Source organism: Muscardinus avellanarius (assembly GCF_963383645.1).
Source record: "Muscardinus avellanarius genome assembly, chromosome: 2".
Lineage (NCBI taxonomy): Eukaryota > Metazoa > Chordata > Mammalia > Rodentia > Gliridae > Muscardinus > Muscardinus avellanarius.
Genome location: NC_137787.1, coordinates 57,550,020 through 57,576,636, shown reverse-complemented (window position 1 = coordinate 57,576,636; position 26,617 = coordinate 57,550,020). Strand labels below are relative to the sequence as shown.

Below are 26,617 nucleotides of genomic sequence, written 5' to 3'. Positions count from 1 at the left end.
AAAAAATGTATTTGTCATCTACTCTTGCCACAAAGTTTTATTTCTTAATAAAACTCTCTATAAAATGTGAAAATACCTCAGAAAAACTCTGAAGGTGCCATAATAAAAGACTCAATTCAGGGATTGGTGAGATAAATAAATTCTGCTTCTCCTTAGACTACATGCCCATTTCACACAAATCACAGACAACTCAATCAACATCGATAAAAATACCTGTATCCAGTGGTTAGAGGAACACCAGATTTCTTCCAGTAGACATGGGGCTTTGGGTTGCCTCCAATCTGGCATTCAAACACAATGCTCCCACCCTCCACTAGTTTCTGGACCACTGGTTTTGTAATGAAGAAAGGTGCAGCGGGTTCTCCAGGCCCTGCTGGTTCCTCTGTGATGCTGGTATCTGCCATCACCACATCTCTTGACTCAACAAAGCTGAAAAGAAAATTCCCTTCATATTATCTTCTGTGTTGCAAGTGGCAGACACTAAAGGAACCAAACATGAAAATTATACTAGAACAGTAGCTAATTGATGAAAGAAAGTCTTACCGTTTCTCTTCTGTGGTAAATTTCTCAGTCACGGTTGTTGTTTCCTTTTCAAAGTCTTCTGCCACTAGAAGGAAGAAGATAAAACTTTCTCACTGAAGTGAACTATCTAGTCTGCTCCATTAATGACCCCTGCTTTGCATGAGCAGCTAAGTGAACCATGATTTATCCACCAATTCCATACAGGCACAGAATTACCGAAAGTACAGACACCATATGGTGAAAGGGGTGCCACTGAGCATGTTGACACATGCATCAGGACTGGGGGAGGGGGGCCACTAACCCTGCACAGCTAGGTAGCAGGATGTGCTGACGGTTCCGGCCTCATTCACAGCACTGCAGGTAAATCGCCCGCTGTCTTCTGCAAAGGCCTCGCGAATCATCAGACGAGCGATTCCACCTTGGAAGGTTATCTGGAAATCAATGGAACTTTCGATTTGGTAGTCTTCTCTGTACCATGTCACTTTAGGGGATGGGTATCCAGAGATGTGGCATTCCAAGGTGACAGATTCACCTTCTATGACAGTCACATTCTTTAAGCCCTAAAGAGAGAAGAGAAAGGAAATCATGACATATGTGCCTACTCTTTGTCCATCTCTACATGTTATAACAAAAGTGGGGTTATGTATACATTTCAATTGCCACCATATGGCCTTTCAATCAGGACTCCAAAAATATTAGCAAAGTGTCTCTCTTGGAAATTGGAATATTTCCAATTAGAAATTAATGCAAGGAACTTTCAAGTGCCTGTGGCAGATTGCATTAATAATATGTCATTGTAAAACTCTGTACTTCTGTTATTCTCACATATTAAAATCCTTACAAAGATGAAAGGCACAATAGCACATTCTACCTACTCAGAAAAGCTTTGCTATGTTATTTCTAATTAGAACTAATCCATCCCTCCAATGGCTTCTTTTTTTGTTAAGGGATTTACCACTTTCTATTATTTTATTTTGTTTGTTTATAGATATTGTCTCTAATGGCAAGACAAATATTTTAAAAAAGAATTGGATTGGTCTTCCCATCTCCTAAACAGCAACTTACACATATCAGAAGTTCACCAAATCTGTCAAATACATAAATGATGGATGCCATACAGAATTATCCAATTTTTTGCCAAATAGAGTACGATATGGAAATGAACATTTGTAAATTCATGAATGCCAACTCCCTAGAAGTTTGAAAACTGATCTTTGCAATTGATGATGCATTTATGTGTTAAAGGGAATAGCGATGAATAGGGCCCAACTCAACCAACTTCTATACTCACTGAGACTAAAGTTGGTGGAGTAACAGGAATCTCAACAGGCGCAGGCACTCTGGCTGTTTCTGTTACCTATAAGTTTTACAAAGAACATTACAAAATGCCAGGGAAACCCCATAAACCCTTAGCACATGCAAAATTATAAACTTATTTTTTGTTGCAGAACTGGGGATTGAATCCAAAAGCATTCTTCTACCTTTGAGCTACAATCCCAGTCCTATTTTTTTTTCTTTATTTTGAAACAGGGTCTCACTAAGTTGCAGAGGGCCTCAGTAAGTAGCTGAGGCTGGCTGTGAACCTGTGATCCTCCTGTCTCAGCCTCCCAAGAACTGGGATTACAAGCATGCGCCACCATGCCTGGTACAAAATAATAATCTTTTAATTTTTTCAGAGATATATCTCTGGTCCATGCCATACTTGATAAAATTAAGTTCAAGCAGGTAAAAGAGGCAGGCAAGAGCCCTGGCTGGCCACTCTGCGGTCATGGAATCATTGGAGTGATGGAGAAACCAACAGTGTGCACCACAAAGACCAACCTTGGCTTCTCGCCCGTGCAGCACCTCAAAGCGCTCCTCACGGACTGTTCTGCCAGTGATGCTCACTCCGACTTCCTTTTTCACTTCGATGCCAGCTTGACTCTTGTAAGTATCTGGCATGTCAGCGAAGGGAAACTGTGGTGAAGGGGTGGGCTCTGCCCTTACTCTAGTCTCTCCAGGCTTCACGGTGGGAGCCTTCACGGATTTGGTGATCTTCTGAGTAGAAGATGTGGTTGACAACTCTTTTTGTAATGTAGCAATAGCGCTACCGGCTATGGATGCCTAAATGGAAAGAGAGTCCGCAAATGAAGTCATTCAGTTGACATCAATTCCATGAACATCCCTGTATTGAGTCTCAGTCTATTTTCTCTGCCGTCCATTTTTAATGCTCTCATTAACATTCCCACAGAGCCAATCCAATTATAAAGCTTTTTACCATTCCTGTTAGTTTGTAAAGTAGATATAGAAACATCCTTTTTAAAGAGTTGTATTAAGAACTCTTTATTTCATAGCTCTTATAAAAGAACCAATTATCTGCCAAAGCTCACTCATAAATATTCCTCACTTAACCCTCCTAATGAGTGTTGCACTTGAAAATACTGTAGTAGAAAATTCAAATTCAGAAAATTATTAAAATATTTGGTAAATCCTAAGAAGTACCTTGTCATTGCATGTTGGGTTTCAATCACAAATTATTTGAAAGGTAAAGCCGAAGATATTCAGAAAAATATTTTAAAGGAAGCCTTCCTATTTTTATTCTGTTGTCTATGATTATTTAGTTTTAACAGTAATTTGAGACTATTCCAAATGTAGGCATTCTTCGAAGATATAGAATGTTTCAATTCTATTTTTAAGCTTTTAGAATAATAAATTAGTAACTAATATTGAGGATTATCATATGTTGTGAACTTTCTAAAGTTTTTGTGTATTTTACTTGTATTTTAATTTGTATTTTGTCTTATATTTTTACTTTCATTCATTTCTTTTCCCCTGATAAGATATAGAAATAGGTCACTAATCCAAGACTGTTTGATTCATAATCTAGCACAACTACTACACAATAGGTCGTCTTCATTTTATTTTGCTATACTGAGTATATGAGTATATGATTTCTCAATGTCTTTCTTTATAAGTAAAATATATTCACAATTAGGATACACTGAAATATCGCACAGCATAAGGAACACTACACTTTGTATTACCATTTATAAAGTCAATAGAACAATAGTAATCAAAACAATCACATTTGAGCTAGCCCTATAATTTGAAACAGGCTTCTCTCAGATGTTTAGATAACCACCTGCTACTCAGATAGCTTTAAAAACTAAACCAAGGGGCATCTGAGTCAACCATGAACACAGACAGACATTGTCAAAACGAGACACACACTGACCTATACCCAAAATACCCTATGTCTACATCAAGATGCTTATTTCCTTCATGATAATTATTTCTGTGCCACTCTGTAACTTCTTACCTCATATCCATGTTCTGTCTTAGGAACAGAAATTTTTGAAACAGTAAAGTGAGGACTTGCTGTGCGGGGGCGTTTATCCACATGGACTAATCTTTCTGTTGTTAGATCTGTAGTTTTCTTGATCTGCGTTAAAATAAAACTCAGTGATACCACTGTTCACCAGAAGACCACTGTGGTTAAGGCTGATTTCTTGTGAAGAGGGTGGAAACTCAGCAGGAGCACACTCACCTGTGATGATATGTGCATTCCCATTTGATCAGTAGTTTTGATATGAGTCTCAGAAGGAGCCTGAATCACTACAGGCTTGACTGCTTTAGGGACAATGTGGGGTTCCGAGGCTGGACGCTGGGGTTGCTCAGGTACCTTTGTGGTGGAAACATGTTCCTTATATCCATATTCCAAAGTGGTCTGCTGAGCATATGTTTCTTCCAGATGCCCTGGCTCTCTGGGCTCTCTCACACGGGCCTGGTCTACTGCAGCAACAACAGTTGCTACAGCTTCAGCCTTTTTCCCAGCGCCCACCTGAAAACAAGATTTCAAGAATTAATACATGATGATGTCAAAGTCAGGCTGGAATACCTCCTGGGGGTCATCCTCCTGGGACAGCTCCTCCTAGACATTCAGAACAGACAAATGCCTGAAGGAATGATAGGTAGATGGCATCCATTCAAGATAACAATGTTAATGTGTTGAGCAATGTTAACTCACAAATGCATCTATGAACTTACTATTTTATTATTATATTGAACAGATATCTATTTAGATATTCTCTATTTGCTTAACTATACTAAACTTTAAACCACACAGGCACAACAAGGACAATAAAATATGGATATAAAATTCAAGGGCTTGGGAAGTTTTCTGGTAATTTATCTAGGAAGACAGTCAATTAGCAATTGGGAGATCAGAACTCTGGAGCTGGTTATCGTCATTATTTTTATTATCTTGTCAATCACTAAGTCTGGTACTGACACAGTGATGGTAATGATAAAAGCACATTCAAATGCTATCATCATCCTACCCAGAAAGATCAGTTTCTACAGATTTATACAGTTGCATGTCAATTTGAGATAGCCAAAAGCTCATGACCACAGAGTGAGCACATGAGTTTACTTGTGATTCTCTAGGGATGAGCTTGTTTAATCTATAAGAAAAACATCTCTCTTAAAATAAGTAAATGAAAATATTGTGATTAAAATGAAAGTACTATCATGTTTGCATTCAAGAAAATAACCGCTTACATTGAAGTTCAATTTATTTTCATTTTTGGTGGGAGTTAAAGCAAAGAAGGAAACCAAAATATTATTTTCTCATTTCTATGCATCTGATTAACAGAAACAAGAACATACTTTACAAAGAAGTTTCTTTTAAAAAAAAAATCAGTTGATGTGGCCTGTATGTTGTGATTCGATGAGATACTTGGAATAGCATACCTCAGAAATCCAATAGCCACATCCATCTAATGAACTTTAAAAGTAAGGTTGTAAATATTTTATTAATATTCAGCTTTCTTTGCTGCAGTGAGTGTGATCTAGTATGCATTTAAAATTTGTTTGAAGCATGCTACCCACATAACTTTAAAAATTATTCTCTGAACCATTTAAGATACAAATGAGGGCTTTTCAAAGATAGAATTGGGCCTTTAGTTATCATCAGCTTCCTCTACATTTTTCTTCTTGAAAGCCACAAACAATATAATCTACCTTAAAGGATTACAAATACCATCTTCATTTCAGATTGTGTTTTAGAAGAAACTATAAATTATACACAAAGCTTAGCTAAGTTTATTTTCTTCTTTTTTAAAAATAAAGACAACTGACTAATTTTATAGATGTTTTAAGATATATATCTTTGACAGATAACACTAATGTGCATATATATATGTGTGTGTGTGTGTGTGTGTGTGTGTGTGTGTGTGTGTGCGCGCACATATATTATTTTGGTTGTAGAGAGATTGCATTTGAACTATATCTCATTTGTACTTTTCAACCAGAATATGATACAAGGTAATCAGATTAAGTTTTATTTATTTATTTTAAAAGAGAGAAAAGCTTGGGCTTGAAGAAACCATCATGTGACTAAAAATCACACAACTAAACTATATAAATCTTGTTCTTAGCTTAAAACTTATTGTTAGCTGGTTGTGGTGGCACACGCTTGTAATCCCAGCATTTGGGAGGCTAAGACAGGAGGATCATGTATGCAGCCAGCCTCAGCTACTTAGTGAGGTCCTGTGCAACTCAGTGAGACCCTGTTTCAAAATAAGGAATAAAATAATAGGCCTGGGGGTATAGCTCAGAGGTAGAATGCCTCTGGGTTGCACCCCCAGTATCGCAAATAAATAAATAAATAAATAAATAAATAACACTTATTATGGTAGTGTTTTAAATCTTAATTATGGTAGAATATTTTAAACTAAGAAAGCATGGTTGTATTGCATTTTTCTTAAATAAATGTATATCAAACACATATCACATGCTGTTTGGTGGACAACCACAAACAAGTACTTTATGTTGGTAGCTGCTGTCCTTAGTAGACTAAAATATGCTTTATACTTTTGGAACCCAGATAAGCAGGGAGATGAATCGGATTAGGAGACCCCAATTCATACCAGTTAAATGCTGAGAATTAATTTGGGAGACACAAAGAAAAGTGATATTTAATCTGGCTCACAACTAGAAATGCCACGGCTCTGCTGGAGGACTTGGGCTGAACCTAATCATCTCTGAAGTTTTGTTCATCAGGAAAGCAATTACAAGGAGCACTAGGAGCATGCGGCCTCACGATGGATGGTAAGTTATGAGAGCTCATGACAAAATGGGATGATACAGTGCCCTCTCCTCCACAGCATCAGTTTTCTCTCCTTGTGGAAAAGATGCATTTGCTCTTGCTTAATAGCAAATCCCTGTCTAGTCCTTGGCAGTGTGGCTGGCTCAGTAGACCTTGCAGTGGTAACTATTAACTTAGGGAGATTTTCTCGATTTCCAACTTCAACTAACATTTAACAACAAAGACAAGATACTCAGATTTTTGTGATTCAGGACAGAAACAAAAATTAATCACTCTTGAAATATATTTAAAAAAATTTTGCCATCTATGAGATTGAAGGCTAAAATGCCATTAAATATTAAAGTTGGATTAAGGCTTATCTTGAATCATGTCTTAGAAAAGAGAAAGTAAAAAGAGTTAAGATAGGATGTGACTTTGAGAGAAATACAAACAGGACTCAGGCCATGATTGTTATGAAATTGAAAAACTTCAGCTACCAATTTTTAAATACTATATTAGTAATAAAGAATAAACTTAGGTAAATGGCTTATTTCAAGCCAAATGTAAAAATGAGGAGTAGTTTATGGAAATCTCATAGCTACAAATAGATGCAGTAACCCTTACACGGTTTATGTACAATTGTTCTAGCTAGTTTAGTTCCTTCTCTAGATTTTAATACTGCATTGTATTTTGCTTTAGTAGGAGTGGCTACAGCAGGTATTATAATTTTTGTTCAATTTCCATTCTCATCTGAAATTTACAGGGGCAAAAAGAAAGTTTTATTTGAAAAATTATAGGCAATTTACTAAAATCTATACTCTATAATGTAATATACAGAACTTAAACTTCTCAAAACACATTTCTTGACATTATGATTCATCACTTATTTATACAATTTTTTTTTACTGTTAATGGAGTCTCTTAAAATTAATCTTCATGCAGTTTCAATCATCAACTTCTGGAGGATTGATAGATGTTAATAAAAGGTTGAAAAATAGTGAAAAAGTAAGTGGGAAAAGGAATATGTAGTAACATTAACAATAATAAATAATTTGACTTCTTAGTTTTCAATTGCTTGATTATTGCAAAATAAATTTGGTTAATAGTGTCTCATACATAAGAAAACTGAGATTTGGTATTAACGTATTTTAATAAGGAATTTCACATGAGATTTGGTATTAATATATTATGATGGGGATGTCACACTTGCAATAGCCATAGTCACCTTTCCATGAGTAACTTGAATTTGTTCTTGTCTAGTAGCCATTCCTTCTTTAGTTCTCAGTATTGTTTCTTGTTCTTTGGCTTTAGCAGTCGCAACTGCTATTGTAGACAAGGCAGTTTTCTCGGCTTCCTTTCTCATCTAATCATTACAGTAAAATCAAGGTTTAAGTTGTATGGGGCTTCAGACACACATTATATGACCCTTCCCTCCTTCTAGTGGGGATGCAAGGTTATTCAGGGTTAAATGCTGAAAAGAAATTAATTTTCACTTGGCAATGGTTCCATATGATGAATGAGAATCACAACACTTAGAAATGTTAGCTTTAAAAAAAACTCTAGATGCCTTTCCTGTATTTTTTATAAATTAAGCTAAAATGCTAATCCTCATGCAAAAAATAATGAACAAAATGAATTACAAATGTTACAGATGAGTGAAAATTTAGATGTGCAGAAAAACAATGGTAATCGCTCAACTATTTACTATTTTGTTTTTAGTTACAGATTTTTAAAAAGGAAAATACAGCTCAATAATTCATACCACATAGTAGTTAATGGTTTGCCAGAAATTAGTTTACAGATGAACTTTTCACATCTCAAATATCTGTATTCACCTTTTCCTGAGTTATTTGGATTTGATCTCTTTTGGTAGTGATGCCTTCTCTAGTTTTTGATACTAAATCTTGTTCTTTGACTTTGGGCGTGGCAACTATGACTTTAGGTACCACTGTTTTCCTAGTTTCTTTCATTATCTGGTCATATGGTTAAAAAAAATAAGGTGAGAAAATAGTCATTAAGTTTCATGAGCCTCTGATTAAAAAAAACCAAATCAACCAAGAAAGGAGGCAAAATTTCTTCCTATTCAAGGGCATTTAAATTACACTTAAGTCTATAATGTGGGTCGCTCTGATCAGCCATACAATTTCACTGATAAAAATATCAAAATAGTAAGATAATTTAAAAGAAAAATAAAATTAGCAATAGGAAACTTCTACCATTTCACGTTTTTTGTTATAACCTATGGGAAAATTCCAGTAGAGCCATAAATAGCATCTCATTTTGATTATTATCAGTTGCCTTGTATACTGAGGTCTACTTCACCCTGAAGATGTTAAAGTGAATTATAACATCATATTAGTAACAACCCAAAGAAAGTCTGAAAGTTAGGAATGGAAGGTGATGATGAAAGCCAGAGGGGTGGAAAGACTTGTGAAATATTTTGGAAGAACTATTTGCATTGTGAGAAGGATGAAGTGATGATTAGGACCCAGAATGAAAGTGAGGTGGCCTGCAAATAGGATGATGCAAGAGTGATTTTCACACTGGCAGGAAGACGTCACCTGCTCTTGAATGATGTGCATTTGGTCTTGCACGGCAATTTCTTCTTGAGCTTCCAGGCCTGTTTCTAGTTTTGTGGACTTTGCAGCAGCAACTACCAGCATGGATGCAGCAGTTTTTTCAGTTTCCTGTCTTATCTGATTTTTAGAGTAAAATGAAGATTTGAGTTTCAGGAGACACAAAAGAAATGGCAAGATGGCCTTGCCACATCCAGTAGAATGTGGAGGCTTAGTGGGGAGACTGGAAATGCCATATTCCCATGTTAGGGGGTCTATGTTTGTGCTTTTGATGCAGACTGTTATGTTCCTGAGAATGGGCTTCTTCTCTATACACTGGCCCCTAAGCAAATTGTCCTAGAACTGAAAGGTCTCATCTCTGAGACATGTTGACACCTTAGGAAATAGTTGAGTGGCTGCAGGAAGATGGCCAGAGGACTGCAGGCTGGCTGGTCGTCCTGGAACCAGCGAGGCCAGGGGAGGAACGCTTTCTACACCCTTGCTTGTATCAAGTGGGGTTGTTGTTGCACTCAGCCTCTCACTTGGAACTAGGGAAACATCCCAGGTGCGGGGAATCAAGCAGCTGTCTCTGGCTAGCCTGATAAGTACACAGGGTTCTCACTTGCACCTTTAAAAGAAAACGTAACTCTGGGATCAGCCAAGGGCTTGAGGTTAAGAGGGCTGAGCATGGAGGCCCCACAAACAGGAAAAAAAATTGAAATTGATGCTTCTGTCCTGATACTCTCAGTCTCACTTTCACACATGGGAGAGAAGTGGATTTTTGGTGACTCTGCAGCTGTCCTCACAGAGCACAAAAGGAGTCAAAATGTGTTTACTAGCCAGGGATACGGGGCACCTTCTTGGAGAAGCTCTGGTCTTCTCTGATGTCCAGCATTTCCTCTTTAGCCCTTGCCAATTAGTGGCTAAGTTCTGTGCCTGTGGCTTGCAGCTCTGTGAAGGTCATGTGCTACAGTCTGGGTGACTGAGGGTTCAGGCTATGCCTGATAAAAATGACTGTCCCAGTGGGTCCCTGGAAAAAGGCGAGACCTCTCTTCTGTTTATGTGTGCTCGAAATTCATAGATGCGCCCCAAACTGTGCTAGTAGTCTTCCAAATCTGACCAGTTAAGTGAAACCGTGAACTGAGAACAGAATTCCCATCATGGAAGAGCTTCCATATTAGAGAAACAATAAAAATAAACACATAATAAAGACTGTTTTGAAATTTTGGTTCTAAAGTATGTGCAGCTGGCTAGACTGTGCTTTTTATCAATAAATATAAGATATTTACAAAATTGCACTTACTGTTTCCTGAGTTATTTGCTTTTGTTCTTGTTTTGTAGTAATCTCTCCAGTAATTCTAGTTTCTTGTTCTTTGGCTTTAGTTGCTGAAATTACTACCTTTGGTACAAATGCTTTTTCAGTTTCTTTTCTTATCTGCAATCAAAGGTAAAAAAAAGAACCTTATTGTTTCCTGATCTCTAATGGATATGACATAGTGCTTATCAAATATAACAAAATGGGAATTTGAAGAAGTAAAAGTCCCTTTTATAGAGATGCCACTAAATAATTTTATGTTCATTAACATAACCAGGATCTTTCCCTACCTAAAATATAAATTAGGCTGTTTAGAGAAAAAAAAAAACAACTTGTATTTAGCACTGTTTGTTTTAAATAGTTTTCTTTAAAAAGACTTGAAATTTTTACAAATGGATATGTGGTGATATATATCTATGCTAACTCTGTCTTATAAAGGTAGTCTTAAAACATAGAAGATTCAAACAAAAGGCCTGAGATGTAATTTTCTCTGATCCTTTTTTGTTATATGAGATATATATATATATATATATATATATATATATATATATAATCAAGCATGGATAATTTATAATCTGAATTTCTACAATATTTGGGTTTGACTTTTTTCCTAAATACAGTGATACTTTGGAGTATCAAGACTTACTTTTCTAAAATCAAATCATTATGGGAAGAAAATATTTGCATATAAATGTTATCTAAATCCTGAATACTCTGTGGGATGCTGTATCTCATCTGAATGCCTAAGAAGCATGTGTATGTTGGGAGAAGTCCTCCCCTCTCCTTCTTTCCCATTCTCAGCTAGTTCATCATTGAAACACAGGATTTCAGGGTTTAAAGGGACTTGAAGTTTTTTCTTCTCAAAGTACCCAGTTGACAAATTGGCTCGACTGCAACAGCTTTACCACTCCGCCTTACCCACATCTGTCCCAATTCTCTCCAATTGCAGGACCGTCCCTTTCACCTTTTCTGATCATGTGGCTCACTAAGGCCATGCTGCTTATCCCACATCAAAGCCACGTGCAAACATCTGTCTGCCTAAGAAGTCAGGAAGCAGTTGCTAAGCTTCTAAAGTAAAATGGGTTCCACTCTTCCCCATTTTTACCTCGGCATTTCTCTTAGCTTTACATTCTTCTATCCCTTCCCTACAGTTACATATTTAATTATAATCAATGTAGATGGAACATAAAAATATAGGGGAGACCCCCCCCCCCGTTTCTATTCCCAGTATGTGTCTCCAGAGGTCCCTTTAGCTACAAAAGGAGAGCATCTGGTGGCTCTATAGGACTTTGGCATCCAGTACTCAGGAAGATATACACATGACAAGAGGGGTTTATTAGTATGATAGCAACCATGTTGTCAAAACAAAAAAAACCCAAAAAACAAAACACCCTTCATAGTAAAAATCATCATCTGTGTTGATGCACATAATAGCACCGGCACATCTCAAATCAAAACCCATTTGCACCTGCTCATGAGTTATGTGCGTCTGCTCTTGCTTGGTTGTAATCACTTCTCTGGTTCTTGACCTCAGTTCTTGCTCTTTGGCTTTATCGGCGGCCATCACCGCCTTAGTCACGGCACTCTTCTCTGCCTCCTTTCTTACCTGATTTTCAGAGAAAAAGAAGGAAACACTTCAATGCACTTTGTATAAAAGTTTACAGTGATATATCAAGGTTAGGGCATAAATGTCACCGAAAAGAGGTAAAGGAGGAAAGCTAGAGAGATTTTAAACTATAACAAGAGCATTCAAATATGAGGTGGGAAATGATCCTGCATTTACAATGCTTGTCAGTCATGAATCAAATGGCATGTTTGTTTTGAAGAGAGTAAAAGCAAAGGTCTTTTGTGGAAGTTTAGAGAAATTTCATGTCTGCCCTAAAACAGTGGTTCCATGCCTGGCTCAAGAAACAGTGGAGACTGGATTTGTCTGGTCTCTTACTTAGCTGATTCTTTCCAGCCACCCTTCTCCTCCATCAGGAGTCTTTTGGTGTCTTTAAAACCATAGTTAACTTTTGCATGCCTGAAATGGCCCAGGTACTTTTTTTGGCCTGGTGTGCTCTTGTGATATTTACATCTTAAACACCTTGGGTATCTCAGACCAGAAAGTTCTAAGCCTGGGCTTAGCTGGGCCCAGTGCTGCCTTCAGAATGATTTGACATTGGTCCATCATGGGAACTGAGCACACAAAGCTTAAAGCCATAGAAGGCACTGGGGTAAAACTGCATCTGCGGACAGGACAGGGCCTCGTGTGCGCCCCCTGGTGGCCTCACGCGTACTTGTTCTCGAGCAGGTTGGACGTGCACAGCAGTCGTGGTTGTCCTCTGAGCAGTCTGCTCTACAGCACTGATAACTGGTTCTCTCACTCTGGCCATATCAACAGCAGCAACAACAGTTGCAACAGCTGCACTTTTATCAGTCTCCTTTTTCACCTGGTTTGGAGAATAAGAAGTACAATACTTTTTAAATATGGCATGCCTGGTAGAAAAATGCAAAAGCACAATGGAAATGGAGCCATCTACATAAAATAGAGTCTGGTGTAAACGCTTAACATGGCCAAAAGATCAAGGGTCTGAGTCACTTCAACCCACATTTTATGTAAAGCTCACAGACTTTTTGTCCCAACTAAAGATGCTTTTACATAGCACAGCAACCAAATCCAGTCTTCCATTTCTGTAATGCTCTTAGTTCCTAGGCATTTTCTGTACAGACTACACAAACTGAGTTTCATGTCAGGAATCTGGTCAGAGACAAGCAACAATTAAACAAAGGAGTGGCGAGGGTACCTCCTTAGCGCCAGCAGTGACGGCTCCCGCAGCCAAGGAGGCGCCGGCTACCACACTGGCTGCAGCGCCCCCGGCTCCACTGATGGTCACTTGCTCCTGGACACCGTATCTCCCCTCCCATCTCTCTTCTCTCCGGATCTGAGTGGAGCTCGTCACCGTCGTCTCTCTCATCTCAGCCTCCATCGACGAGGCCGAGTAGCCCTCTTGCTTCCACGGGGGAGGTACTTCGGGGCCCGTGGCCATGGTAGGTGTCTGAGACTTACGGATGAGCAATGGTGACTTGACAGATCTGATGGGGGACGTGGAGATCCTCCCCGCCGGGGACACGGACCTGAAAGCCAAATGGTGGAGGTCAGAACACCCCGGTGAGGATCAGAAGGCGGTGACTGGATGTGGATAACAGATGAAAACCTAGAAGTGCTTTAAGGCAGAGTGTCAGAGTGCGCCCCACAACCTATTCAGAGGGTAAATAACTTACTTGAAAGTAATTTGTGTTAAATCTCAATAAGCCCATTTCTACCTGCTGCAACTCTATAAGGGAATAAAACTTATTTCCAATTAAGCTAAAGAGTTTTGTACCTTGTCTCAGAGGAAGAGGAAAGTGTTTCACTAACAAAGAAAGGTAGGGCGTGCAAATCCAGTAATCATCTCCAAGTTTCTCTTTTTTCCAAATTCTGGCTCAGACTGGGCAGATGCCAAATAGGTATTAGATGAGGAAAGGACTCTGTAGTCAAAATTCTTGTGCCACTCTAGACTAAATAAGTAAACTTTTTCTTCTTTCTTCCTTCCTTTCCCAAAGGACTCCCCAGTCTTCGCCGTGTCTTACATGTCCTGTGAATTTCCCGGCTGAGAGAGAGCTTTTGGTATAAGCTGTGCAATGCAGTTCAAAAACTGCTGCTCTAGTCAAAGTGTGGCCTTCTCTGTTTTTTGTGTGTTGTTTTGTTTTTGGCAGTACTAGGGATAAACCCAGGGGCATTCTACCTCCAAGCTATACCTCCAGCCCTATTTTTTATTCTTGATTTTGAAACAGTGTCTCACTGAGTTGCAGAGGGCCTCACTAAGTAGCTGAGGCTGTTCACGAACTATGATCCTCCTATCTCAGTCTCCCAAATGCTGGGATTACAAGGGTGCACCACCAAGCCTGGCTTGGGCTTCTGTTTTTAATCCCTTTATATTTATTTACTTTTACCTTCATTGTATCATACTGAGGACTTCCTTTAAAGAAACAGAATTGCTGTGGGCATTGGCTAATTTGAAACCTAATGATTCTCTTTTTATGAAAGTGATAAGATAGTTTCTTTCAAAATAGTTTTTTTTAGGTGTATCTAAAGTACAAATAGGATCTCCTACAGAGGAGCAAATAAGGCGACCTAACTGAGGGGATGGGAGGAGGGAAGAGGGAAACTCTTTAGAGCACATGATGTACTTAAACATTTTGAAGTCCATCACTAAGCCAAGCATGGGAAGGAGGGATGGGGAGGGAATGGGGTGGGGATTGGATAAGGGTTAATTGGGTGATGTGTGCATGTATGTCTACACAAGTCTTTTATCCCATTAAGATGTATGACTACAATGTACCAATAAAAAAATTAAAGTAACATCAGCTGAAGGTTATGGGTGCTAGGTCTTGGCAATGACAGCCTCCCACAGTTTCTGATCTATGGAAATATTCTGGGGATTGGTTAACTCTGTATGTGTATATGTTATTGAGGATTGAACCCGAGGTACTTGACTCTAAGCTATACTCCCAGCCCTATGTTTCAGAAGTTACTGGTGCACTGTAATCATACATCTTGACGAGGCCCAGCGTGGTAGGGGCATACATGCACACATCACTCATTTAGCCCTTCCCCAATTCCCACCCCATGCCCTCCTCCATCTCCTGCTCAGCATAGTGATTGACTTTGATAGTTTGTGAAAGTACATCAGGTACATTAAGGTGTTTTCCTCTTCCCCCTCCCACCCCCCTCTTAGCTTGTCTTCTTTACTCATTTAAGGTTTCTTCTTCTTTGTCTGGAGTCCCTTTTTGTGTCCCATTTTCTGTTGAGCTTTCTATTTTTATTTGGAAACAGGGTCTTTCTAAAATGCTGAAGGGCCCACTAAATTGCTGAGGCTGACCTTGAACCCAAGATCCTCCTGTCAGCCTCCCCAGTACTGGATTGTAGGCATGTGCCACCACACCCAGTTTGGTTAGCAATTTTAAGAAATTTTCAAAACATTTAATTTTTAATCAATAAAACTTATATGTTTCTCACTCTAGGTGGCAGCATCGCCTCATCATTGCATTGTACAAATTCTGCACCTGGGAAAATGTTTATAAATGTATTCTGACATTATATAGGATATTTAGTTTACATTGATCATAAATGAAGCAATTATCCTAATTAACCTCAAAGTACAATTGATATTTGCTCTAAGTTAGAGTAATTTAACAGTACATTATAACAGTTTCCTGAAGAAAGGTTTAAATTATTTTCTTGAAAGACTTTTTTGTGAAAATCAATTTATATTTTATAAATGAAGTTGTAATCAAACTAAAGGGAGATCTAAGGAACATGCTTCCATTCTGAAAATTATTGTCTTGAAAAATGTAACAAAGCCCAGATTACAATAATGTAGGGTCTACACCGATTGAAGAAAAGCAAAGAGATATGCACTTCCAATTTTCAACTTGTGCCTTGTTCTTGCTGTACCTAGTAAAGTGGGTTTTATTCAAAAGAGTTAAAGACATGATTAGCATGACATAAGTGATTAGCAGCAGGCATCAGATAAGCCCATAACTGTGAAAATCAATGTAATTTGAGTCATTATAGGAAAGTGCTTATTTCTGCACATACAATAAAAAATAATCACCTAGTCACAGCTGGGTGCAATGCACCTTATTCAATGAAATATGTTTGCCTTGCTCTACAACAAAATCAAGATTAAATTATGAAACATTTTAGGAAGGAGCCTATCTGGATAAGCATTATTTTCTCCACAAATTGGCATTTTTATTTCCCAATTATTTTAAAGCAAATTTGGGGGACTAAGTAATTTAGGTGGTCATTAATAAACTCTAAGTGCCAAGATGGTCAAAATGTGCCATGGGATCAGCGGAACTTTGATTCTCAATGACCCTTGGGCTTGAATTTAAAATGTAGTAAGGTTGTTATCTCCCCCAGAAATCACATTTTGCCCGTTTTGTGATTTCATGGTGTGCAAACTTGGAGTTAGCCGAGACTGAACATTTTTTGACTTTTAAACATGTTTTTGAGATTGAACTTTTTGTTCACGGTTTCATGTTCATTTCTGCCAATGTCTTAACCCTTTTAAGTGGTCACAACAATAATGGTTGGAAGGTATCTAGCATCTTAAATATATTTAGTGGATATTTTTATTGTCTCATGTATATTTGTATCTTTTTATATTTCTTATATATGTTGAATTTTTCCCTTTGAAAACGAATTTGTAATACATTAATGTATTTGGTTTATTGGTTCTTCATCATAAATCCTTCCAGATCTGCTTGTATTTTATTTAGAGCATCTTAACCAGCATTAATACATGCAGTTGTACAAGTTATAGATTGTTTCTAGGCTGGTGCTTTTCATATTTTAGCTATTATATGCTTACTATGATACTTTTCCAACAGTGGTAAAAAGGGTCATGAGGATGGGGTACGCTTAAATTGTTTTCAAAGAGCACTTTCTGGTCTACCCATAACCTTGGTTTTGTCATACATTTTTATTTTCATATTGTTGAATCTGTAAATATATTTTAAACTACCCTCTCTCATAAATGTTCTTTCAATTTTTCTTCTCTTTTTCCCGTGGTTTCTTTTGTAAATTTAACTCTTTAATCAAGCTGGGGTTTATTTTGCAAATGGTATAAAATTAAGGATTATGCTAGTTTTCTTCCAGATAGATAGCAAATTGGGACAGTATTCTTTATTAAATATCTCCCTTTTAAAAATAAAAAGCCATTTTTGTGTGTTTCTATTACTCTGAACTACATTATAATGTGAGATTACAATGCACCATAAAAGTATATATACAAAAACATAATAAAAGCATTTTGACAAAAAATAAATTCCCTACATACTTAATTTCTAGGCTCTCCTTCCCTCATAAAATTTTTATTCATTTAGTACCTTTTATTTTACCGTGCTGGGGATGGAATACAGGACCTCATATGTGCTAGACAAATGCTTTACCACTATACTACAGCCCCAGCTCCATCATCCTGTTTTAATTACAGTAACTTCACAGTAAAATTGTATATATTTTATGTCAAATATCTCCTTACTATTCTGCTTTAAAATTTTTTTTGGCAGGGGAACTTTGTCTACATTTTGTTTTTACTTCATTTATATCGATCAAGAAATGTGTTTTCATTTGCTCAAATTTTGCACATTTTTTTTTTGGTTCTTAAAAACCTCATCATGTTCAACCAAATCTCAAAGTTGCAAGTCTGCTGTGGATAATTTCTACTTGATTATATAATTTCAGAGCCCTGCATCTTAACTAAGCATAGAAATCCAGTTTCTAGACAAAACATATGGATGTGGGCTTCACTTACTAGTTGAGTACAAGACCATTTATGTCATCATTTATGCTTACAAGACATTAGACCAATGACCTCGTGAGTCTTCGCAGCACACCGAGATCATCATTGCTGTGGGGCTTCTGTTTGCAGATGACACAACTAAGATCTTGAGCAAACCCCTAAACTTCTTCAGCTCTAGCTACTTATCAACAATATTTGGGATAATGATTCTTACGGGCTGTGAATACTTAATGAGAATATATATGCAGAGTGGCAATCAAATATCTGACAGAGGTCGTAATAAATATATGGCAGTGAGTATTTTACTATTATAATTATTGCCCTAAGTCAAACTATTAGCCAGTGACCCAGCTGATTGAATTTAGGGCTTTTAAATCCTAAATTCTTCACTCAGTCCCCTTCCCTTTTTTGGTCCCTAACGCTTATACTTATTAAATACAATACAAATAAAAATTTAGAATTAGAGTTTATAAAGTTCAATTTACCTGTGAACAATGAAGATTTGTGAAATTATATTCAGCAAGTGCTTGATTTACCCCCTTTATCATATATTGTAAATTTTTACATACACTTTTATTGGTACACTGTAGTCTCATATTATAATGTAGTTCAGAGTGATAATGGACACCCTTGCACACAGCACTTGGTGAACCTCCTCCTCCCACCTCCCCTTCCCCAAGTAGGATACTGAGATTGGCATTGGAATTCTCATTGAGATTGGCATTGGAACCCTCATATAGGCCCATGATATTAATGGAAGTGCCTCCTTTGTTAATTATCTCTACCCCACCACATTCCTCCCTTCGCTGGAGTTTCTCCTCTGTTAGCTCAAGTCCTTCTAGTATCTCAATTACTCCCTAGCTTCTCTGTATGGGAGAATACATGGTCCTTCACTTTCTGTAACTGGCTAATCTCAATATTCTACAGGTCTATCTGCTTTCTTAAAAATGACATAATTTTGTTCTTTATTGCTGAGTATTCCATCATATACATATATCCCATAATTTTATAATTCACTCATCTATTGATGGACCTCTATGTTGGCTCCATAATCTGCATGTATTTTTATTGCATATAACCTAATTAAAAATGCATAATAACCTGATCTCTTTTAAAAAGCTTTACCTGACTGGAGAAGGGGTTGGTGCCCGCACGTGTCTGACCGGGGAAGGAGAGTGTCTTATCGGTGATGGGGACTGCTGTCTGGTTAGCTGTGCTTTGGAAGTGATGGACGGTGGTGTTGGAGACCTTGACTTGGGCTTTGGAGGTATCCTGGGAGGTGTCTTATGTGGCAGCTGTTGCCCAGTGGCACCATCTATGACCATCTCAACTGTTGTGAGTGATCTGGCATCAAAGTGGGCTTCAATCTTCTGTAAAAGATGAAAACAAAGGCCATGTTGATGAGAAGTATTTGAGGAAGCAATGATCTGAAAGACTGGAACACAAGAGCATAGAAACATACCTTTTCAATTCGGGTTTGTCTTGTTTCTGAAATCTGAGCAGTCGAAACAATTGTCTTTGTCTTTTTAGCGGGTACTACTTCTTCACCTGTAGAAAGGGAAAGAAGAGCATTTGGAGAGGGAAACAATGATCCACTTTCAAAGAGATTTCACTACTTGTGACTACAAAGTCATAACATTTTCTGGACATCTCAATGAGGAAAATTCATCAGTTTGAAAAACAGAAAATGTTCATTTTTAGATAATAATCTACTTGGAACCATTTAAAATTTTTTTCATTACTTGCTAGTATTTTGAGAATATGCATTGCTTAACTGAAAACCTTTCCCATTTATTATAATGGGGTGAATAACTGCAGGCTGCTTCAATACTGCGCTTCTGCCTAGACTCAGACTTTTCATGGGAGTTGAAAAGGCAGGTTAATTTCAGTCCACAGCATTCCTAGGGCCTGGAGGGAAGGCAGGTGGACCCCTACTCAACTTGATATTGATCGTGCCTCACTCCTTCTCCCTGATGAACATACCTTGAACCAGTAACTCGGCAGTCGAAGTAGCTCTTCCAACGCTATTGGTTGCATTCACTGAATAGGTTCCGGAGTCTTCGGGGTATGCTTCCGCAATCAGTAAGCTGTAGAGGTCGCCTTCTTGGGAAATTTGGAAATCAAGGGAGCTCTGAATTTCGGCTCCATCCCGATAGAACTTCACTACAGGTGTAGGGATTCCAGTCACTCGCACTTGGAGTCGCACTTGGCTTCCTTGTCTCACGGTCATGCTCTGCAGTCGTTGCGCAAAGTTGGGTGGCGCTGTCTCCGCTGCGGGTGGTGGAGGGGGGAGAAAAATCAGACCTGGAAGCCAGAGCCCTGCCAACAGGGTATTTTTAAATAAACACAGCTCTGACTCTAAAGCTACGTGGTGACTTGACAATCCAATATCCTTGACTGTCCTTGAGCCCAGGCAGCAGAGGACATCAAGAACAGACTAACTCAGAAGGCTATGACACCCCCATTTTTATTTCATTTTTTTTCTTATTTTATGAATCTTTATTCAAGTTCAATTTAAAATACTGAAAAACTACTTAGATACTCTTTGGTTACCAGTGGAAATCTGGCTGTTTATAAAAAGTAACAGGCTCAGAGTTTCTATAAAGGGGCTAAATAGATGTAACAGTTAATAAATACAGAGAAAACTTTAGTTGCTTTAACAACTACTAGCTACAAATACTGTTATCATTATTTTTAAAGTCTCCATTGAGAAAGGAACAAAATTTGTTTTAAGATGGTTAACTCTTCTAGGTGGAAAGACCTTGCCATTGTGTAGGTTAAGTGTACCTCTGGAATGTCATGTTCTCATATGATACTCACTGACCACATCCTTTTACTGAGTAGTTGTAGGCCACCATGTTTGTTCTTCTTAGTTATTATTATTTTGTGATACCGGGGATGGAACCCAGGGGCATTCTACCTCTGAGATACACCCTTACCCTATTTTTTATTCTTTATTTTGAAACAGGGTCTCACTGAGTTGCAAAGGGTCTAGGTAGCTAAGGCTGTCAGCGAACTGCGATCCTCCTGTCTCAGCTTCTCAAATGCTGGGATTACAAGCGCACACCACCATGCCCAGCCCAACAACTTTTTATAGCATTTCTAGAGAACCTTCCCAGCTTCCCAACCTCATTGCCTGTGCTATGTTAACATCTTAAGGCAACTTTGCATACTGCAGTGAGACACAGCAAAAGGAATTTCAATCTGGGCATGGCGGTGTATGCTTTAATTCAAGTATTTGGGAGGCTGAAACAGGAGGATAAAAAGTCTGAGGCCAGCCTCAGTAACTTAGATCATTGATAACTTAGTGAGACCCTGTTTCAAAATAAAATACAGCTGAAGATATAGCTCAGAAATAGAATACACCTAGTCTTCTCTCCTCAAAAAAAAAAAAGAAAAGAAAAGAAAAGAAAAAGAAGAAGAAAGGAAATCCAGTGGTTGGTAGAATGGGTGTACCTATAACTTACAAATATTATTACATTTTAATTTAATTTTAAAAACCCCATATCTTCTCCAACTTGATTGATATTCAGATGACCCCAACATTTACTTGTACTCAAATGTTAATTGCAATAATGACATTATTTCATGCCAAATATGCTATATAAAGGGAATTTGGGGAGAATTACATTGCAAGAAAACTTTATAAGGTAAATGTGAAGGGTGAATGGGATTAGCTTTGATGTGCTTGAGTCATAAACAATAGATTCTGCCAATGTTGCTTTTCCCATTTCTGAATTTTTCCATATATATGTTAAAGTTCATACTTAATGTTACCTAATGTGCTTTCTGTTTAGGTCAATGGTAGCCCTATAATTCTATATTTTTGAAGGTATGGCTTACTGGACTAACATATGTAACATTATACAGTTCGTGTAAGATGTTGTTATGTAACATGTAAAATAATCCATCTTGAGTTTTACCGGGTAGTAAAGGATAGAGAAGACGAGGTCACTAAGATTGGTGATAACTTTTCTGGGGGAAATGATGTCATACATTCAACTAATGAACGCTTGCCTTTTCCTGAGCATGTTTACTGCGTAACATTTCTTATAGTACTTTTAATGTTTCTTAAGTGATTAGTGCATGGAACACTCATTTGCATAAGAATTAGAATGATCTGAGTGCTTATTAAAATGGGAACTCCTGGAGATTCTTGAAATATCTCATATGCTTTTTTATTTTTTATTTATTGTTTGTTTGTTTGTTGGTACTGGGGGTGGAACCCAGAGGCTTTCTACCTCCGGGCTATACTCCCAGACCTGTTTTATATTTTATTGGGAAACAGGGTCTCACTAAGTAGCTGAAGCTGGCTTTGAACCCGCACGATCCTCCTGTCTCAGCCTCCCAAGCGCGGGGGTTACAAGCCTGCGCCACCACGCCCAGTGCTTTTTTGTTTTTTTGATGGTGGTGCTGGTGGTGGTAATGGAGATTGAACCTATGGGCATTCTACCTTGCAGCTATAGCCCTAGAACCCCCTCTTTTTTTTTTTTTTTTTTTACTTCTGAAGTAAGGTCTTGCTAGGTTATTGAGGGTTGCTCAGGTTGGTCTCAAAACTATGATCCTCTTGTCACAGCCTCCCAAGTACTGGGACTACAGACTACAGGCATGTGCCACCACACCTCGTATTTTTTGCAGTACTGGGGATGGAACCCAGGGGCATTCTACCTCTGAACTACACCCCCAGCCCTATTTTCTTAATTCTTTATTTTGAAACAGGGTCTCACTGAATTGCAAAGGGCATCACTAAGTAGCTGATGCTGTCCGCAAACCTTGAGGATCCTCCCGTTTCAGCCTCCCAAATGCTGGGATTACAAGTGTGCGCCACCACACCCGGCTCGGCTCATATTCTTTACTAGGCTAATGAACAAGGTTCCGGGCCTTTGTACTTGCGAAGTAACATGACTATTCAGTTCCATAAGGCAACAACTCTGCTATATACTCAGCCTCCAGCAGCCCCTCCTTGGGCTGGGAGCTGCATCTCCTTGTTCACAGCTTCATCTGGATCCTGTCCCCCACTTGCCGGAAATGCCCTTCGGGGCAGCAGTGGACAGGCAGGGCCTCGCCAGCCTACCTGTCACGAGAAGCTCAGCAGTACTAGTCGCTTGTCCAGATCCATTGGTGGCTCTCAGGGAGTATCGTCCACTGTTGGCTTTAGTCACGGCAGGGATCATCAGTTTAGCGCGGCCATCGCTAAATGAGATCTGCACGCCGGGCAGAGTGGAAGTAGAAATCACCTGGCCATCCCTGAACCAGCTCACCTCAGGAACTGGGAAACCTGGGGAGAAGCAGAGTTGAGCTTTAGGTTTAGTGGCTCCTGCAAGTCCGCTCCGCTGTCCCATTGTGCCAACTCTGTTGCTACAAACTGTAAAAGCTACGCAGAGTAGAACACTGCTTAGTGATGGTAAGCCTGACAGTTATCTGATAGAACAGATATGCCAGTCACTTGGAAGGCCAGTTTAGCAAAGGTCAGCACCTTTATTATGTAAGGCAGAAAACTGAGGCCAAAATAGGCTTGATGGTTTTTTCCAAGTTCCCCTCAGCCAGTGCTCGTATGTGGAAGACTAGAATCTTCATTCCCCACTCATTTTCCCTGGGCTCCATCTGATGCAATTTAGTAGACATCATTAAAACCATGAAAAGAGCTGGGCTTGGTGATGTACACCTGTAACCCAGTGCTTGGGAGGCTGAGACAGGAGGATTGCAGGTTTGAGACCAGCCTCAGCAACTTAGCGAGACCCCGTTTTAAAATAAGAAAAAAAAATGGGGCTGGAAGTGTAGCTCAGAGGTTAAATGCCCCTGGTTTCAATCCCCAATTTTTTTAAAAAAAAAAGATTTATAAACGTAAAGAACTTAAACTTTGAAATTAAAAAGTGAGCAGTTTCTTCTTTGAAAAAAAATGAGGGACAGAAGGATATAACAGTTCTGCCTGGCTAGGACAGGCGGTGTCCTCATGTCCCTCTTCTGAAGCTACAGGGACACTGCCTCCCCTCCCTCTGGATATATCTGGCTTTTAAAGGTTCCTGCAGTAAAAAATGCCATAACATGGTACTTTCTCATGTAAGTCCCTAAGCTAAACCTTATCTTTCAGAAGAGTTAGAGAAAGGCCAGATTATCACCCATAAATTGTGCACTAAAGGACTATCTGTCCATCATGTGGTGTGTTAATCTACTGATCTCTGTATAATCAGAAGGTATAAGGACAGTTCAAGGAATGGTTTACTTTGCGTTTGGCATAAACACTAGGTATCTATCTCCTTGGGAGGGTACATCACTGAGAGTAAGTTTACTTTGTTGTCCTGACATTAGCCAATCTCCCACTATGCCCCAGTGAGTCCTTTCAGATTAATTCAGAGGTATCAAATATTTTCAGTGGGGTATTTATAAGAGCTCATTAGCACACAGTATGAAGGAACAGGAAGCTAGGAGGAAGCCAGCACCAAGAGGAATGTTCCCACTGGTGCCTGTGTGTTCCGCTCAGTTTAGAAGTTACTGGGCATTCCAAGATAAGGAAATTATTTGGAAGTAAGAATCCATGATGCAGGAAGAGAATCCATCTTCATACAACAGAAAACTGAATGATATACTTATGTCATGTTAAATAAAGTATTATTCAGTTATGAATAAGAAAGGTACATAAAATTGAATGGAAATAAAAGGGAAATCTTTTTTTATCTTCATTGCAAGCCATACAATTATGAGACAAAGAGGGACACTGCACCATGGAAACGTACTGAATTAAGAATCAAGCATAATTTTCAATTAGTCCATAAGATATTACATGGCCAATTATTAGAGAAAGAGACAGTAATAGTTTTTAAACTATTTACAATATAGTTTGTAGATGATTCTTAGTTTTTCACATGATAGGTCCCAGAAACCATGCATATTTTGGAATTATCCTTAAAGTGAGTTATAAAAAAATAGGCAAAAGACCACATAACTTCCTTTTCAATAAAATTCTTAAGGAGCTGCTTCCCTTTAATATGAAGAGCATAGTGGCATATAGTATTTCCTGTTATTTCAAAATGATTGGAAAATCTTTAATTCACTAAAATCTCTTAAAGCTTGAACATGAAAGAAAAAAAGTAACAAGGACTTAGCTCATCACTGACCAGCTCTGCCTCTAAGAAAGGCCGATGCATTATTTTTTTCCATATAAAACAGCTAGAGTTCAGGTGTGTGGAGCAGTCAGCCCCGATCACCTTCCACAGCTTGGTAGCTGGCCCCCACTGCACCGGAGTTCTTGGCTGCCAGTCTGGCTCCACAGCTGAACTCAAATATAGAATGACCAAATTTGGTTCTACTTACCAATTGCTAGATTCTGACAGCAATTTTAATGTTAATTATTTTTGCTTTGTGGAATTATAAACATGAATAAAACATTTTCTAGTCATTACATTGTCAGGTTTTGTCAGGACTCTGTGAGTGGTGCACCCTGAAAATGATCCTTCTAGAGCACAGCTGCCAATTTTACAAAGCAAAAGAACGAAGGGCTAAAGCTTGGTGTCAGGCCCCACAACACAGCTAACGTCGTGGCGGGGAGGAAGGAAACGAGCAGCAAGTGTGGGCTTACCACTAACGTGAGCCTCAAAGGTTGCGGCACTACCCTCCAGTGCCACAACGCTTTGTAACGGCTGCGTGAACGTCGGCGCTTGAGTCGTCATCTTTCCAGGCACTCTAGAAAGGAAGAGAAAATAAGTGAGCATGTCATGGCCAAAGGCCACTCTGGAGCTAATCTGGAGGTGATGGAGACACATGTTTCTCCAAATGGATAGTGTCTAGGTCATGTGCTTAGAGTGATGGGTGGCTTGGACTTGAAGAGTTGACCTCTGAGCTGATTTGCAGTCTAACACAAAGTAGGGGGAAAATGGGAAAAACTTACCTAGACAGATCAAGGGACTATTCAGTCTCAGCAATGGTGGAAAATCAGGATTTGAGTGAAAGAAGAAAGGGAATACTGGAAAAATGTAGGAGTCATGCAGAGTAATTAGAGAGGTGATGTAAAAAATGGGAAATGAATCTCTGATAAACTTAATGTGAAAGAGACAAAAAAAACCCTATTTCTTTCCATCCAACATTTTTCAATCATTGAATCAATATTTATAATGTGACATCTATCCAGGCATTATCAATTACTTAAAATAGTCAACCAAGAAAAAAAAAATTAGAACTTTGCAGTTCCTTTCCTGACTTGATAAGTTTTGGCAAGCCTTAACCAATACACAAACTTTTTGTAGACAGTACAAGGTGCTTTATAAACATATTTTTCATAGTGTTAACTGTGCAATGAATGTTTTTACTACTGAAGTAGATAGTTAGAAATATTAAATTGTCAAGACCAATTTTTTTTTAGGCCCGAGATATTTTTTATAGATCTGAAAGGGAAAATGCTGGGTTGAGTTCTTAATACACAACAATGTGCAGCTCTGGGTAATGGAAGGCTGGTGGGAAGTGTGGGGTGGAGAAGGACCACATTCTTATTACTTAAAACTTTCAAAGAAAGGTAAAATTGGCAGTTAGGTTCTTTCTTAAGTGGAAGAAATACTTTGTCTATCAGTTTCAGAGATGATGTAAAAGTGTTCTGATACTGGGCGTGGTGGTGCACATTTGTAATCCCAGCATTTGGGAGGCTGATACCAGAGGATCGCAGTTTGAGGGCAGCCCCAGCAACTACTTAGTGAGGCCCTTTGCAACTCAGTGAGACTCTGTTTCAAAATAAAATGAATAAAAAATAGGGATGGGGGTGTAGCTCAGAGGTAAAATGCCCCCGGGGCTCTATCCCCAGTAGTGGGGTGGGGGGAAGTTTTCTGATGCCTAAATA

General features: G+C 38.6%; 1 protein-coding gene across 1 annotated transcript in view; it reads right to left on the bottom strand.

Moving 5' to 3' along the window:
* Positions 1-25,460, bottom strand: part of TTN (titin) — a gene marked incomplete at both ends in the record, with an annotated part of 282,804 nt that extends 257,344 nt beyond the window's left edge. Inside the window, 19 exon segments of the mRNA XM_080689373.1 lie at positions 214-429; positions 544-607; positions 824-1,082; positions 1,814-1,879; positions 2,344-2,625; positions 3,821-3,943; positions 4,049-4,342; positions 7,815-7,952; positions 8,425-8,562; positions 9,151-9,285; positions 10,448-10,579; positions 11,928-12,065; positions 12,739-12,891; positions 13,246-13,576; positions 18,919-19,163; positions 19,256-19,341; positions 19,777-20,064; positions 22,868-23,071; positions 25,370-25,460. Of these exon segments, the coding sequence (XP_080545499.1) occupies positions 214-429; positions 544-607; positions 824-1,082; positions 1,814-1,879; positions 2,344-2,625; positions 3,821-3,943; positions 4,049-4,342; positions 7,815-7,952; positions 8,425-8,562; positions 9,151-9,285; positions 10,448-10,579; positions 11,928-12,065; positions 12,739-12,891; positions 13,246-13,576; positions 18,919-19,163; positions 19,256-19,341; positions 19,777-20,064; positions 22,868-23,071; positions 25,370-25,460 (3,383 nt within the window).
* Between the last annotated feature and the right edge of the window lie 1,157 nt (positions 25,461-26,617).